Below are 15,630 nucleotides of genomic sequence, written 5' to 3' on the forward strand. Positions count from 1 at the left end.
TTTTGATGAGCAGATTTATGAAAATGGCAAGTGTACATCCAAATTTATTTATCAATATATATTGATTGGTTTTCATCAATCAATATATTGATTACAGGAGATGGGGTGTTATGTTGAAACTATGTAAGGTGATGGTGAGGCTTAATTTGGAGTATTGTGTGCAGATTTGATCACCTACCTACAGGAATGATGTAAATAAGATGGAAAGTGTAAAAGAAAATTTACAAGGATGTTGCTGGGGCTGGAGTTATGAGGAAAGACTTGAATAGGTTAGGACTTTATTCCTTGGAACGTTGAAGATTGAGAGGAGATTTGATAGAGGCATACAAAATAGTGAGGAGTATAGACAGGGTAAATGCAAATAGGCTTTTCCATTGAGGTTGTCTGGGACTACAACCAGGGGTCATGGGTTAACGGTGAAAGGTGAAAAGTTTACGGGGAACATGAGGGGAAACGTCTTCACTCAGAGGGTTGTCAGAGTGTTTGCTGCCAGTGCAAATGATGCATGCCATCTTGGTTTCAATGTTTAAGTGAAGTTCGGATGGTAGAGGTATGGAGGGCTGTGGTCCCAGTTCAGGTTGATGGGAGTAGGCATTTTAAATTATTCAGCATTTTCTAGATGGACCGAAGGACCTATTTCTGTGCTACACCTTTCTATAGCTACTCTATGACTATTCAAGGGATGTGGTCTTCACAGGCTGAGCCAGCACTTAATTGCCTATCACTTGTTCCCCCTCTGAAAGTGGCGGTGAGCTGCCTTCTCGAATCACCGCCGTCTCCGAAGAGTGAAGGAGTTCAACAATTTTGACCCAATAACCATAAAGGAAAGGCGATATATTTCAAAGTCAGATGGTGTGTGGCTTGGGGGGCAACTTCCAGCTTGAGGGTCTTCCAATACTCTTGCTGCCCAAGCTGATCGAGGTTGTGGGTTTGAATGTGTCATCTAAGGAGTTCTGGTGAGCCAGTACTCAAAATGAATTTGGAATAATGGACAGGTAACAATGACCAGGAAACAATGGAACTGATCTAACATTCTTCATCTACCATCCTTATCTGAACTGGTTTAGGTTCATCTAAGGACTTGAAATTAGTCCTGGTTTATGTGGTTATTAGGGATGGATAACAGCTGTTGCCCTTGTCTGTGAAGCAACATCCTAGGAATAAAGTCTTGAAAGCTTCAGTTGTTCCCAGAGATGTAAAATCTTAAGAAGGTCCTTCCCGATGTTCCTCCTAAATGATTTAATTCTAAGATTGTGCCCCGTTTGATTTTGATCTCCATGCTAGAGGGAATATCTGAACCTTCGGAATCCTTTCCTGATCTTGGCTCCCACTGCTGCCTGTAAGGAGTTTGTACGTTCTCCCTGTGACTGAATGGATTTTCTCTGAGTGCTCAGGTTTCCTCCCACAGCCCAAAGATGTAGTATGTGGTAGGTTAATTGGTCATTATAAATTGTCTCGTGACTGGGTTAGGGTTAAATCATGGGTTGCTGGGCAGTGTGGCTCAAAGTGTTGGAAGGCCTGCTCCACGCTGTATCTCAATAAAATAAAAAAAAAATGTTGCCCTGCTTTTCTCATTGAAATGGAAGTGTGCATCAAGTTTGTACAATTTGTCATGTTTTCTTCAGAATCTCAGGGTTATCTTTATTTAACTGTAAGCTATTATTATTTTCAAATCCCGGTGTTGTCAACCATTCAATCTTCAATCAAACAATTATTGTCTAGCTTGGGTCTTGGATGCAGGGTAAAATAATGGTAATATTAAAAGGAAGTCTAGTTATAGTTAATGCATACAAAGTGCTGGAGGAACACAGCAGGTCACATAGTGTCTATGGAGAGGCATAAACAGTCTGCTTCAGGCCAAGACCCTTTATCAGCACTGGAAAGGAAGGGGGTAGAAGCCCGAATAAGAAGGTGGGGGAAGGAAGGAGTACAAGCCAGCAGGTGAGAGGTGAAGCCAGGTGAGTGTGATGGTAGGTGGGTGGGGGGAGAGGGCATGAATTGAGAAGCTGGGAGGTGATAGGTGGAAAAGGTAAAGGGCTGAAGAAGAAGGAACCTGATAGGAGGGGAGAGAGGACCATGAGAGAAAGGGAAGGAGGAGGGGCACCAGGCAGAGGTGATAGGCAGGTGGGGAGGGAATGGGCAAAGGGGGAGCCAGAGTGGGGAATGGAAAAGGAGAGGAGGTGGAGGAGAGAGTTCTGATTAGATCCCATGCTTCTGAATCACAATACAGAGAACACACTTAGAGGACTTTGATAAATGTTTTTATTTTATTTCAAGATATAGCACAGTAACAGACCCTTCTGTACATTGGACCCGATGTGAGCAATTAACCGACTAACACGTATGTCTTTTTTGATGTTTGAATGATCTTGCTTTCCACCCCAAGTCACTCCTCTCCCTTTGCCTTGAAGAGTACTACGCTGTTGTTACCGTTCCTGCCGGGGCTCGCAACATCCACGTGCGCGAGCTGGAGATCTCCACTAGTTACCTGGCCGTGCGCAACCTGACGGGCAAGTACCACCTGACTGGAGATTGGACCGTTGACTGGCCAGGGAAGTTCGTCTTCGCGGGAGCTGAGTTCAGCTACCAGCGTTCTTTTGACAAACCCGAGAGCCTGTTTTCAGCCGGACCGACTAATGAGTCGCTCGTCTTTGAAGTGAGTCGTTTTTCTATGCCCCCTTCTTGTACGCTCCCATCACTTGTGTGTGCCACAAAATTACCCGTGACAGCTTGGCAGCTGGCTGGAGGACTCAGTGGGATTGGTGCCACTGGGGAGCTCTCCTCCCAGCTTCTAATTTAATTACAGCCCATCGCAGTTTTCTGAGAACGATTTCCCCAGCGAAAAAGTTTTCTAAATGGCCGGCACTTAATCACTGCAGAGATGCTGGAATGAAAGGGTGATGTGTGTCCCGTGCACAGTATTTTCATCATTAGATTCTCAGCTTTGAAAAGGAACTGTTTGTGGTTTCTTTTATTTCTCATTCAGAATGAGAATTAAAATCCCAGACAGTGTGATGTAATGGCTGGGTCCTCATCTTATTGTGGCAGATGAAAGAAGAGTCTAATTGGATGCAACAGGTTACAAAATATTGACGTTAGTGCTTTGAAGAGTTTTTAATTGGGGGCCAGATGAGGGAAGCACACCAGTCAAGGGGTAGCAATGAATGGTTTGTGGGATTTTTGTTCGTCACACATGAGCAGTTTTGGGCCCTTTATCTAAGGAACGATGTTCTGTCATTGGAGAAGGTTCAGCAGACGTTCACAAAAATGATTCCGGGAAGTGTTTGGTGGCTGTGGCCTGTACTCGCTGGAATTCAGAAGAATAAGCAGTGGCCTCATTGAAACATCGAATGTTGAAAGGGTTCAGTAGAGTGGATGTGGAGAGGATGGCTGCTATGGTGGGGAGTCTAAGAACAGAGGACACAGCCTCAGACTAGAGGGGCATCCATTTAGAATGGAGATGAGGAGGAATTTCTTTAGCCAGAGTGTGGAGAATCTGTGGAATTCATTGCCACAAGCCGCTGAGCAGGTCAAGTCCTTGGGTATGTTTAAGGTTGATAGATTCTTGATTAGTCAGGGCATAAATGGATACAGGGAGAAGGCAGGAGATTGGAGCTGAAAGGGCAAATGGATCAGCCAAGATGAAATGCTGGAGCAGACTCGATGGGCCAAATGGCCTCTTTCTACTCCCATATCAAATGAACATGAATTTTGGATAGCAGCTTTGCTTATTATGATACATTATATTTTCCCTAAACTAATATTTGCAATATCTGTCTCTTTTCATAAGTTTTGCTAAACTTGATTGATAAAATGTGGCTGCAGTCAAATCCACTTGCACCAAGACACACGTGCACACAAACATAGATGCACATATAAACACACAGATGTGCATAGACACATATACACAATCACCTATGTATGCATGAACACTCACATACTCTCCTACGCCGCGTACATCCACATAAATTACACTTTTATGCTTCTAAGATACGAACAGCTTTATCGTCACACGTGCATTGAAACAGAGAGTGAAATGAATTATTTGGGTCAAATCAGATCAGCAAGGATTATGCTGAGGGCAGCCTGCGGTGTCGCCACCTTCGGGCGCTAACGTAGCGGTCGGTGTCAGCATGGAATGGTAGTTATTCCTCATCTTAGTATGGCTCCCCCACTAATACAACATGCATAAATTAATCAAAACTAAATTATACTTGCAGGTAACTTAGCGAAATAAACAAAAATAAATGTTCGTGCAGGTTTCGGGAAATACAGTCTGAGGTAGAATTAGGACTTGTTTTTTTTAGGTTGGTTCAAGAAGCTGATGACAGTGGGGAAGAAGCTGGTGCTGAACATTGAGATGTGGGTCTTCAAGTTCCTGTACCTCCTGCTTGATAGTATTCTCCCAATGATCGCTGGTGACGTTACGTGATTGCTCTAGATACTATAGAAACGTGCCACATCCTTACACATGCAGACATGTAGAGACTTTGTATCACCTATATGTCTGCATGTAGAAACACATGAACGCACATACACAGTAAACACACCACACACATACAATAGTACACGATCCACAGCTCTACAGAAGTATTATGAAAAGCTTTATTTGTATTCCATCCAAATATGAGTACTTTGGGATAATAAAAAGGAAGAAAAACAGATTTAGAATTTAGTGTTGTAGTTACAGAGCAAGTTTGGTGCAGGTCGAAAAATAAGCTACAAGGTCGACTGAGAGATCGAGAGGTCATCTTTTAAATTATAAGAGGTCTGTTCAAGGGATATGATAGGACAAAATTGGATGCCAGGTTACATCCGAAGCAGGTGATCAAAGGTTTTGTGGACGTTGAGATTTCTAGAGTCGGGGAGTCTAGGACCAGAGGATATAGCCTCAGAATACAAGGATGTCCCTTTTGAATGGAGATGAGGAGGATGGTGAATCTGTGGAATTCTTTACCACGGATGGTTGTGGAGGCCAAGTTATTTGTGTATTTTGAAAGCAGAGGTTGATTAAGTTGAAGTTTAATCATCATTTAACCACACACGAATACCCATGGATACAGCCAAATGAAACAGTTCTACTCTGGCGACAAGGTGCAAAAGATAGTACCAACAGTCATTCACATCATGAGGGACATATTGCACATATAAGATAGCAGTAAAATACAGTCACGCAAAAAAAAAGTCATCTAAGACCCTGAGTCCATGAACGTTGCAGCAGTCTGCAGTCAAACACAATATGACTTGTCTTCTGTCGAGCAAACAGTGGTGGGGGTGGGAGGGTGCACCAACACCAGCTTGGATGCCGCGCCACACGGGGAGAAGGCAGGGAAATGGGGTTGAGAGGGTTGATAAATCTGCCATGATGGAATGGTGGAGCAGACTCCTTGGGTCGAATGGCCTAATTCTGCTTATGGTCTTGTGGTTTTGCTGTGTAAAAAAAAACACACATTAGAGATAGAAAAGCGATTCAGAGCGGGAGTTCCAGCCATTAGATTCTTGACAATTATGTGTATAGTTAGTGACTGAAATCAGGGATGAACAAGAAACCAGGAGAAATCTTGTTAGGCTGGTGGAGTTGAGGGGAAAAACCACGATTTTTGAAGAAATGGATCTTAAGTGTGCTGGATGGGGTTCAGGCCAGAAGGAGAGTAGTAATATTCATCAGTGTGTGGTGCAGTTGGACAGCACCTTGCTCCTCCATCCTGCTCCTCCCTTCAGGGAGGTGATGAAACAGACAGAACCGTCAACAGTCTTTTGCCCTGATGGGACTAATAGTGCACCAGCAGTGGCCATTGGCACTCTGTATGGAGTTTAGGCCCTATCCAACTACAATCTAACAGACAGGACTAAAGAAAGGGAGACATTTTCCTGGTTATGTTGGGTGGAGCAGGTGGAAGACGGAGGATTTTAGTCTGTTGCCTCAAATATCTGGTCTGTTCTTATGGGTGCCCTGTATCAATGTTAGAGTTTCAAAGCTCATATACTGTACGTGCAAAAGTCTTAGGCATATATATACTTAGCTAGAGTGCTTTAGACTTTTGCACAGTACCATAAATAGCAAAGAGGTTCGCTCCCTGATGAGCCTGATACCTTTTTGTGCTTGCTGTTAGGGAGTATTCTGCAATTATGTGAAAATAGCAGATCATAATTCAGACACAATACAGTTGTCAGTTCTCAATGTAAATCTTTAACTGTAAGCAGCAAATTGAAGTTACAGTACTGTGCAAAACCCTGTGGCAACCTAGCTATATATAGGTGCCTAAGATCTATGCACTGTACTGTATATCACCATATACAATCCTGAGGTTTATTTTCTTCTGGGCATACACAGTAAATCCAGGAAGCAATAGAATGAATGAAAAACCGCACGCGACAGGATGGACAAACAGCCAGTGTGCAAAAGACAACAAACTGTGCAAATGCAAAAGTTAAAATAAATAAATAAATAAACAATAAATATTAAGAACATGAGAAGCAGAGTGCTTGCAAGTGAGTCCAAGGGTGCTGAATGTTCCCAGAGTAGAGTTACACTGGGTGGAAGACATAAAACTATAAATATCAGTTCGGTGTCAAAAGCAAATGTCAATTCTTATTATTGGTGAGTAATTCAAGGACGGCGGCTCATGTAAGTAGAATGGCAGAGAGGAACTTGTTTCAGCGGCAAAGGGCTGGAGTGATATTTGATTCCAGTGGTGAGGGATAAGGATAGATTTGTCAAGGAAGTGGAACTGTGTCCCATTAATCTCACTGTGCTCTCTGTGTAAACATTCTCCACAAACTCTCCCCCACCCACCACCCAATAAGCCTCACGGGGCGACACAGTAGCATACCGGTTAGCACAACGCGATGACAGCTGGCGGCGTTGGAGTTGAACATTCAATTCTGGTGGCATCTGTAAGGAGTTTGAACATTGTTCCGTGGGTTTCTTCTGGGTGCTCAGATTACCTCCCGCAGTCAACAGACATACCAGTTAGTAGGTCCTGTGCTTAGGCTAGTGTTAAATAGGTGGGTTGCTGGGCAGCTCAGTTCATTGGGCCAGAAGGGCCTGTTGTACTCTGTTTCTCCAAGTATAAGTAAAATGAGACAAAACGAGTGAATCTGCAGATGCTGGAAATACATAAAAACACAAAATGCTGTCTGGCCTGCTGAGTTCTGCCAGCATTTTGTGTATTTATAAGTAAAATGAGGATCTGTTCAGGTCCCAGGACGATATTAACTTCTTCACCACAGAATATATGCTTGCAGCAAACGTGTTCAGCCCTTGAGGAGATGCTAAAGTTGCTGTTCTTTAAGGGTTGTGAAACTGGTGCCAGGAGGGTTTGTAATGGCAGTTCCCAATGACTGTGTCAAGACTAAACTCTTGGACAGGGACCCGCCATCATTTAATAACAAGGGAGTAGACGAGGACTAACAGTAGAGACACACACACTCACACGGTGCTGGAGGAACTCAGCAAGTGGTGGAGAATAACACCTTCTTGTTCTGGCTTCTGCCCCCTTCCTTTCCAGTCCTGATGTAGGGTCTTGGCCCAAAACTCCATAGATGCTGCCTGACCTGCTGAGTTCTTCCTGCATTTTGTGTGTGTTGCTCAGGATTTCCAGCATCTGCAGAATCTCTTGTGTTTATAATAATCAGGAAACATGTGTCCCATACTCTTTGGGAATTTAGAATGGGGGGAACCCAGAAGAACTTCACAGGGTCACAATAACTCCAGGTAGATAGCAGCTGCGATCAGATTGAGCCAGTGCCTGGCGCTGAGATGCAGCAGTCTACCCACTCTAGCACTGTGCCACCCTTGATGGCTCAACATCCTGCAAAGGAAACCTCAGTCAAAACTGGCGTCGCAATGCAGCAGTTCTGAAAGCTGTACTGTCGTGCTGTGCTTACGACATATTGAATGATACTCGGCCCAAGAGTTTAAACCTGAGGTTCAGAGAGCTGGAGGGAGCCTTGTTGGTGAGGTTCTAAACTAACGATTAGGGGAGCAGAGATTCAGAGAGTCCCCACATTGGACAAAGATTATTGCAATTTTTTTTTCTCTGAGAAGGTAGCTATTCGAATGCTGAGACCAAGGTTCAATCTTTAGCTAACAATGAGAAGGTCAAGATGACCCATGTACGGTAGTTGATTGCCATCAGACCGATGCTGAAATAAGAGAACAAAACCAAAAGATGTAGGAGCAGAACTAGGCCATTTGGCACATTGTCTACTCCACCATTTCATCGTGACTGATCCATTTTCCCTCTCAGCCCCAATCTTCTGCCTTACCCCCTCCCCCCCTTGTATTCCTTCATGACCTGACTAAACACGAATCTATCAACCTCTGCCTTAAATATACATAAAGACTTGGCCTTCACAGCTGCCCATGAAAACAAATTCTCCGCTCTGGCTAAAAAATTCCCCCTCATCTCTGTCCTAAATGGACATCCCACTTTTCATCCTGGATGAGGTCCATTGCACCAACAACCATGCCTCATTTCACATTTGAGCCTGCTCTGTGCCTTCACTGGCACAGAACAGTACAGCATAGAAAAGGGCCCTTTAGCCTATGAAGTAGATGCTGACCATGATGCCATTTTAAACTCATCCCAACTGCCAGCACTTGATCTATCTTCCTCCATTTCCTTCCTCTTCATGCCCCTCTCTAAATGCCTCTTGAAGGTTGCTCTTGTATCTGCTGCTGCCACCACCTCCTCTACCAGTGTGTTCCAATCACCTAAAAAAACTCCTCAGAAGTTTCCTGGAAACTTCCCCCATCTCACATTAAACCTATGTGCTCTATTGTTTGTTTCCAACCTGAAAGAAAACTCTTATCCATGAAGCAATGTGAAGCAAGGCAAAGCTTTTGGGACAGTAGACATCCAGGTGCAGCGTGAGTCTGGTGGGAATCCGCTACAGCACTGTGCAAACGTCTTAGGCATGTATATATAGTTAGGGTGCCTAAGACTTTTGCACAGTACTGTATATTGTTTAAAATAGGAAGTTGGTTGGGAAGCAGAAATAAGAGAACTTAGCTTTGTATTAGCTCAGTCGTGTTGTGTTATTTGATAACTCGAACGACATTATATACATTACTGTGCAAAAAGTCATAGGAACTGTATATAAATATATGTGTGTGAGTGTGTGTGTGTCTGTGTCTGTCTGTGTAATACTTTTGCACAGTGCTGTATATGGGTTATTTTGACAATCTTGCTACCATGGCCTCTGCATTGTGTATAAGAGGAGTTCAGTTAAGGTGGCTACTTTCTGTGAGAAAGATTGTAATAATCTTTAAAACAAAATATGCAGGATCCAGCAGAAGCAGAAACTAATCTTGGGAGCACATTGAGGTGTTGGTGGCATTGTGACCTCAGTCAGTAGCTATTGCTTAGTTAGAGAGCCTTGTGGAGAAGGCTAATGTTTGTACCAGTGTCCAGTTTATAATGCTGCAATCAAGAGCCCTGCCCCTCAAGTACGGCTCAGTGTCCGAAGTCATTTGTCAGGCAGTACCCAAACATGTCACCCCCATGAGTATATCCTGCGTGCCCACCTGAAGTGGTCAAGAGTTATTGCTAGACAGAGAATCTCTGAAGTGCGACGAATAAAAATATCTGGTGGGAACACTTGACCTCAAAGTTAAAGAGAGATAGAAACCACTGACCTTTGAGCTCTCCCAGTGCTCTTTTGGAAGGTTTATTCTTCAGCTGAGGGTTCTCTCCCCTACCTTGGACTCATTCAGATTTAAGATTTCTGTGTGAATTTCCCCCCCCCCACTTCACCAAGGGAGCTGTGATGATTATAATGTTTTCTCGTGGCTGTAATTGTGGGACATCGGTTGATAATGTTAGTGTGTGAGTGGATGAAGAGGGCATTCCTATCAAGATCTGTAACACTACCCACTGAAGCTTTGCACTGTGATGTTACAGGATGCAGGAAAATAGATGAAAGTGGAAGCGATCCATATTCCAATGGGAATTATCAGCTTAAAATTCACAAGTAATCAGTCATTCGTTCCCAAGCAAATCCTTTATTTCCCCTTGACTTGTGTCATTGATGCTTTGAAATGTGATTTAACCAGAACAGTTGCCCTCTCTTGTAAAGAGATAAATGCATATTGACCTCTACAAGAAAAAACCTGGAAATCATTTTATTGACTATTTTACTTAAGTGTACTCTGCCTGAAGACATGAGTACACCAGGTGTGTTTTAGTGACAGCCAGTAGTTTTCATGATTAATACAACTCACCTTACTGAGTTGTGAACTCAGTCAACTCCCTCACGGGCACTAGCATCCAGGAGGTCTTCAAGGAGCGATGCCCCAAAAGGAGGCATCCATCATAAAGGATCCACATCACCCAGGACATGTCCTCTTCTCATTGCTAACATCAGAAGGGAGGTACAGGAGCCTGAAGGCGCTCACACAATAATTCATGTTGAATTTTGTGGGTGGCAGAGTGGAGGTAAGCCTCTACCAAAGGAGGTGCAAGGCACTCCTTCCCTCCACTAGCCTGAAGTTCACCCTTGGGCAAGGTGTACCACCTGCTCAGCCCCCCGATCACAGTCACGTGAAGCTGTGGGAGCAGGTGGATGGCTGTTTGAGCAGCTGGTGCAGCTCACAAGTCCTTGTTATGCAACCACTGACGCCAGGCAGACAATCTCTGAAGAGTATTAATAATGGCTGGGGTCACCCATCTTGTAAAGACACTGCCCAGAAGAAGGCAATGGCAAACCACTTCTATAGAAAAATTTGCCAAGAACAATCATGGCCATGGAAAGAGAAAAGAAGAACAGTTAGCATGAAGGGGTCTTCCCCACAGGCATTGATTGGAGTAAAGACGGATGGAAGACCTTCACCACCCACATCATACAACATGGCACATAATGATGCTGATAAAGGTAACTATGATGCCAGATGCTTCACAGCTCACCTGCTTAGACATTTTCAGGTATTGGCACAGATGAATGAAAAGATAAGAAGGAGATATCCAGAGTGATAGAGCTCTGGAGGAGCTCACTCTACTCAAATATTGGCAGATGCCTCCCTAGTTCATTTCTCCACTCTTCACATTCCTGTAGCACCTGCAATTAATTCAGCTTCGAATGCAGAGGATTCCAGTTAATTGGGACAAATCAGGACCAGTACATTTTGGTCCAATTAAGCAGCTGCCCCAATGAGCTGAAGCTTCATGAAGATAGTTAAAAAGACAAACTACCATTTAACGGAGTAACAAACTATGCTTTTAAATAAAATACAAAACAAATGAGAACACTACCAATACCACTGGTGTACTATAAAGCTGTGTATTAATTCCTAATATTTATCGATGGATAAGCTGTTTTTTTTGAGCGGAAATGAACAAAATCAGTGCAGGTACCTGGTGCAGATACTGGGCTGCCATCATACGTTGCTGTTTAAGATTGCATCCTCCAAATCTTCATTTTCATTGTAATATTCATGATTTTTGTCGATATCTTCAGGTTTCTTGTAGTACCTAACTTGCTGAAGAAGTGAAATCATTTAATTTTTCACTCCTGGCCGTTTCTGACATTTTCCAGCCTGTGTGCTTGAAACAGTGGTGGGCAAAACATTTTCTTACTGTTATTTCTCAAGAAATGTCTGTGACCAAAATCACTGCTTTTTGAACACAAGCACACACAACTGATGCTCTTTAAAAACTGTTTTCTCACAGCCCGGCATTGTGTCTAACGGCAGACGATTGACTTTAGTTTGAAAATGTTCGGCAACAGTCTCCTGCCCCAATTAAGTGGCATAGTGTCCCAAATAAATGAAAGGAATCCCGGCTATGTTCAGGATGTGGATTTGTTTTAAGAGTTGTCCCAAATAAGCAGCTGTCCGGATTAACTGATGGCCCAATTTACTGGAATCCACTGTATTTAATTTATTTTTTTATCTATCAATTCATTTATATATTTAGAGATACAGTGTAGAACAGGCTCCTTTGGCCCAATGAGCCATACTGCCCAGCAACCCACCTGTTTAAAACAAGCCTAAACATGCGACAATTTACACTGACTAGCTCTTTAGATTGTGGGAGGAAACTGGAGCACCTGTGGTCATGAGGAAAACATACAAATTCCTTAAAGATGGCATCAGAAATGAACTCCGAACTCCGTAAAGCCCAAGCGTCACTCTAACCACTACACTTCCATGGCGCCAATTCCCTTTTGAAACAGTGAATGTGCTTCAGGGACCCTTTCATTGATAAATATTAAGGTCTTTTCAAGATCCCTTAATAAGTTTAGGACTAAAAAATATGAAATTCAGATCAATTTATACATATTTATGCATTTATCACATGTATATTGGATTGAATTCACTTTATTACTTATATCCTTCACATACGAGGAGTAAAAACCTTTACATTATGTCTCCGTCTAAATGTACAATGTGCAATTTATAGTCATTTGTAATAAATAATATGTACAACTGGGCAGTCAATATAGCATAGAAATACAATTGCATCAACGTGAATTAATCAGTCTGATGGTTTGATGGAAGAAGCTGTCCCGGAGCCTGTTTGTCCTGGCTTTTATGCTATGGTACTATTACCTGGATGGTAGCAGCTGGAATAGTTTATGGTTGGGGTGACTCGGGTCCCCAGTGATCCTTCGGGCCCTTTTTACACACCTGTCTTTGTAAATGTCCTGAATAGTGGAAAATTCACATCTACAAATGTGCTGGGCTGTCCGAACCACTCTCTGCAGAGTCCTGCGATTGAGAGAAGTACAGTTTCCATACCCGGCAGTGATGCAGCCAGTCAGGATGTTCTCAATTGTGCCCCTGTAGTTAGTCCTTAGGATTTGGGGATCCATACCAAACTTCAACTGTCTGAGGTGAAAGAGGCACTGTTGTGCTTTTTTCACCACACAGCCGGTATGTACAGACCACATGAGATCCTCGGTGATGTGTATGCCAAAGAACTTAAATCTGTTCACCCTCTCAACCCCAGATCCATTGATGTTAATAGGGGTTAGTCTGTCTCCATTCCTCTTGTAATCCACAACCAGCTCCTTTGTTTTTGCGACATTGAGGGAGAGGTTGTTTTCTTGACACCACTGTGTCAGGGTGATGGATTCTTCTCTGCAGGCTGCCTTGCTACTATTAGGCCAATCAATGTAGTGTCATCAGCAAATTTATTTAGCAGATTGGAGCTGTGGGTGGTGACACGGTCAGGGGTATATAGAGATAAAAGAGGGGCACTGGTGTTGAGGGTGAGGGAGCTCTATCTTACCACCTGCCAGCAATCAAAACATACAGTGAGATGGGTCACTTGTATTAATAACCAACACATCCTAAGGATGTGCTGGGGGCAGCCCACAAGAGTCACTATGCACTCTGGTGCCTTTGACTAGACCAGCGCCATCAGTCATCATAGTGAACGATACCACTGAGTGAGTGCCAAAAGGATCCGCAGCACAGCTGGCAAGAGATGTTATCCCCCTGCCTGAGGGGATAATTGATAACGAGCAACAAATTATTTATTCCCAACGCTTGTCGTTGTCTCCTCTGGCTTCCACTATGCCTGAGGCTAAACTCAACAAAAGCAAGAATGCAGACCCAAGAGGGGAAACCTAACACAGTGCCTCATTCTGATACCAAAACCTATATTTATCAGGATTTAGAAAGCCGTAAAATTTACTGCACTAAAATCCTGTGGTCAAGAGGGTACCATTTTGTGGTTAATGTCATTCAGGGGCATGTAAAGGCAGATGTGAGAGACATGTATCGGGGACAAGGACATGCTGATACAAGCTTTTCTTAATGCCAATCGTAAATTTTTGGGAAGAGCTGATAACCAGTTGGAGGACTCAGAATGTTGGTGTTTAGTGAGGCTGCAGAGCAGCGCCTGAGAAAGCCGTCTCGGTCTGTGAATTCTTTCAGAGGATGCAGGCAGAGAAGGATTTAAACAGAGAGATAACTGGACTCTCTGGAGCCGGGAGGAAAGGTCAAGGAGAAGAGTGATTGTGTTGCCCATCAATCTCAGCCTTACAATTTGTGAGCTTATCTGAGCATTCTGGTGAATGCACGGTCTTAAACACAAGAGATTCTGCAGATGCTGGAAATCCAGAGCGGCCCACACAAAACGCTGGAGGATCTCGGCAGGTCGGGCGACATCTATGGAGAGGAATAAGTCGTTGATGTTTTGGGCTGAGATCTTTCTTCAGGACTGAAAAGGAAGGGAAAGAAGCCAGAGTATAACAGAAGATTGGAAAGAGGAATGCTGGAATGTGCTCTCTCTCCTAGGGTTGGGGAAATCAAGAAATAGAAGGCATAATTTAAGTTGAGAGGGGAAAGATTTAAGGGGAACGAGGTACAACTGTTTTTTAAAACACACTGAAAGTATATAGAATGAGATACCAGAGGAAATGATCAAGACAGGTATGATAACTTTTAAAATGCGTATGGACAGGTCCATGGATAGGAGAGGTTTGGAAGGATATGGACCAACCACAGGACTAGCCTGGATGGGCATCATGGTTAGGATGGACCATTTGGGCCGAAAGGCCTGGTATTCCTGCTGTATTACTCGATTAGATTTGATTCTAAGAGCTCAGTTCATAGACTGAAACCTTGTAAATGCAAGGGAATAATCCATTGGTCATGACTCCTGGCTGTTTTTCAAAGGAGACTGTTGGCTCCAAAAAGTTTATGTCAGCTCTCAGTATGATTCCAGAAGTCCAGTTCCCCAACTTATTTCCCTGTAATCCATTCCTTCTCAAATGTCTGTCTGATTCTCCAGTCACCCACCCAATTCGACAATTGAGATGTGGGAGGGGATCGGAGTACCTGTGGGAAGCCCGCACTGTTCAAACTCCACACAGTGGCAAGGCCAAACATGGGTCACTGGAACCAGCACCCGTATGCCACTCGGAAGGAACTCAGGAATGGGATCCTGGTGAGAATCTGGTCATCATACCTGTTCTGTTTTAACTTCCTTATAGAAGGTAGACTTTGCTGACAAGAAACCAGCATGCATTGATCTGGGGCTGATAAATGATGGGTTTCTTTTCCCAGTGACATGTCAGAGGGCATTTGAGTGTTAACCATGTTGTTGTGGCTCGGAGATCAATTGACCAAATGGGCAGTATGATAACATAGTGTTTAACGCATTTTTTTACAGCGCCAGTGATCTCTGATCTGGGTTCAGTTCCTACCGCTGCCTATAGGCGTTATACATTCTTGCCACGACAGCTTGCTTCCCTTCGGTTTCCTCCCACATTCCAAAGACATGCAGGTTAGGGTTAGCGGTGGAGAGCATTAATTTACACTAATCCTGTTCATCAACTCTTTAAACCCCCCCCCCCCAACCCCATTCCTCCCCTCTTTTGCAATCTTTGCCCCTACCACCCCCTCTCCGCCAACAGATTCTGTTACAAGGCAAGAATCCAGGTATTGTGTGGGAGTACACTTTACCCAAGTCTGCTAATGAAAGCAAGGCCACTGTTCCGAGGCACAACTACACCTGGGTGGTCGTGAGATCAAGTTGCTCTGCATCATGTGCTGGAGGTGAGTACCTCTCTCATTCATCTGAAGAAGAAAGCTCTTTTCTTAAGCTCTCCCCAGAGAGAGAGAGAGAGAAAATGTTAACATTTTCTGTTGGAAGCACAGTGTATGGCTTTGTCTGC

General features: G+C 43.7%; 1 protein-coding gene across 2 annotated transcripts in view; it reads left to right on the forward strand.

Moving 5' to 3' along the window:
- adamts18 (ADAM metallopeptidase with thrombospondin type 1 motif, 18) overlaps positions 1-15,630 on the forward strand; it is a 304,264-nt gene that overhangs the window by 231,287 nt on the left and 57,347 nt on the right. For both annotated transcript variants that reach the window (XM_073070409.1, XM_073070410.1), the window contains 2 exons: positions 2,412-2,656; positions 15,370-15,511. In XM_073070409.1, coding sequence (XP_072926510.1) covers positions 2,412-2,656; positions 15,370-15,511 — 387 coding nt within the window. The remainder of the gene's footprint in view (positions 1-2,411; positions 2,657-15,369; positions 15,512-15,630) is intronic.

This window comes from Hemitrygon akajei, chromosome 17 (assembly GCF_048418815.1).
Source record: "Hemitrygon akajei chromosome 17, sHemAka1.3, whole genome shotgun sequence".
In the NCBI taxonomy this organism is placed as follows: domain Eukaryota; kingdom Metazoa; phylum Chordata; class Chondrichthyes; order Myliobatiformes; family Dasyatidae; genus Hemitrygon; species Hemitrygon akajei.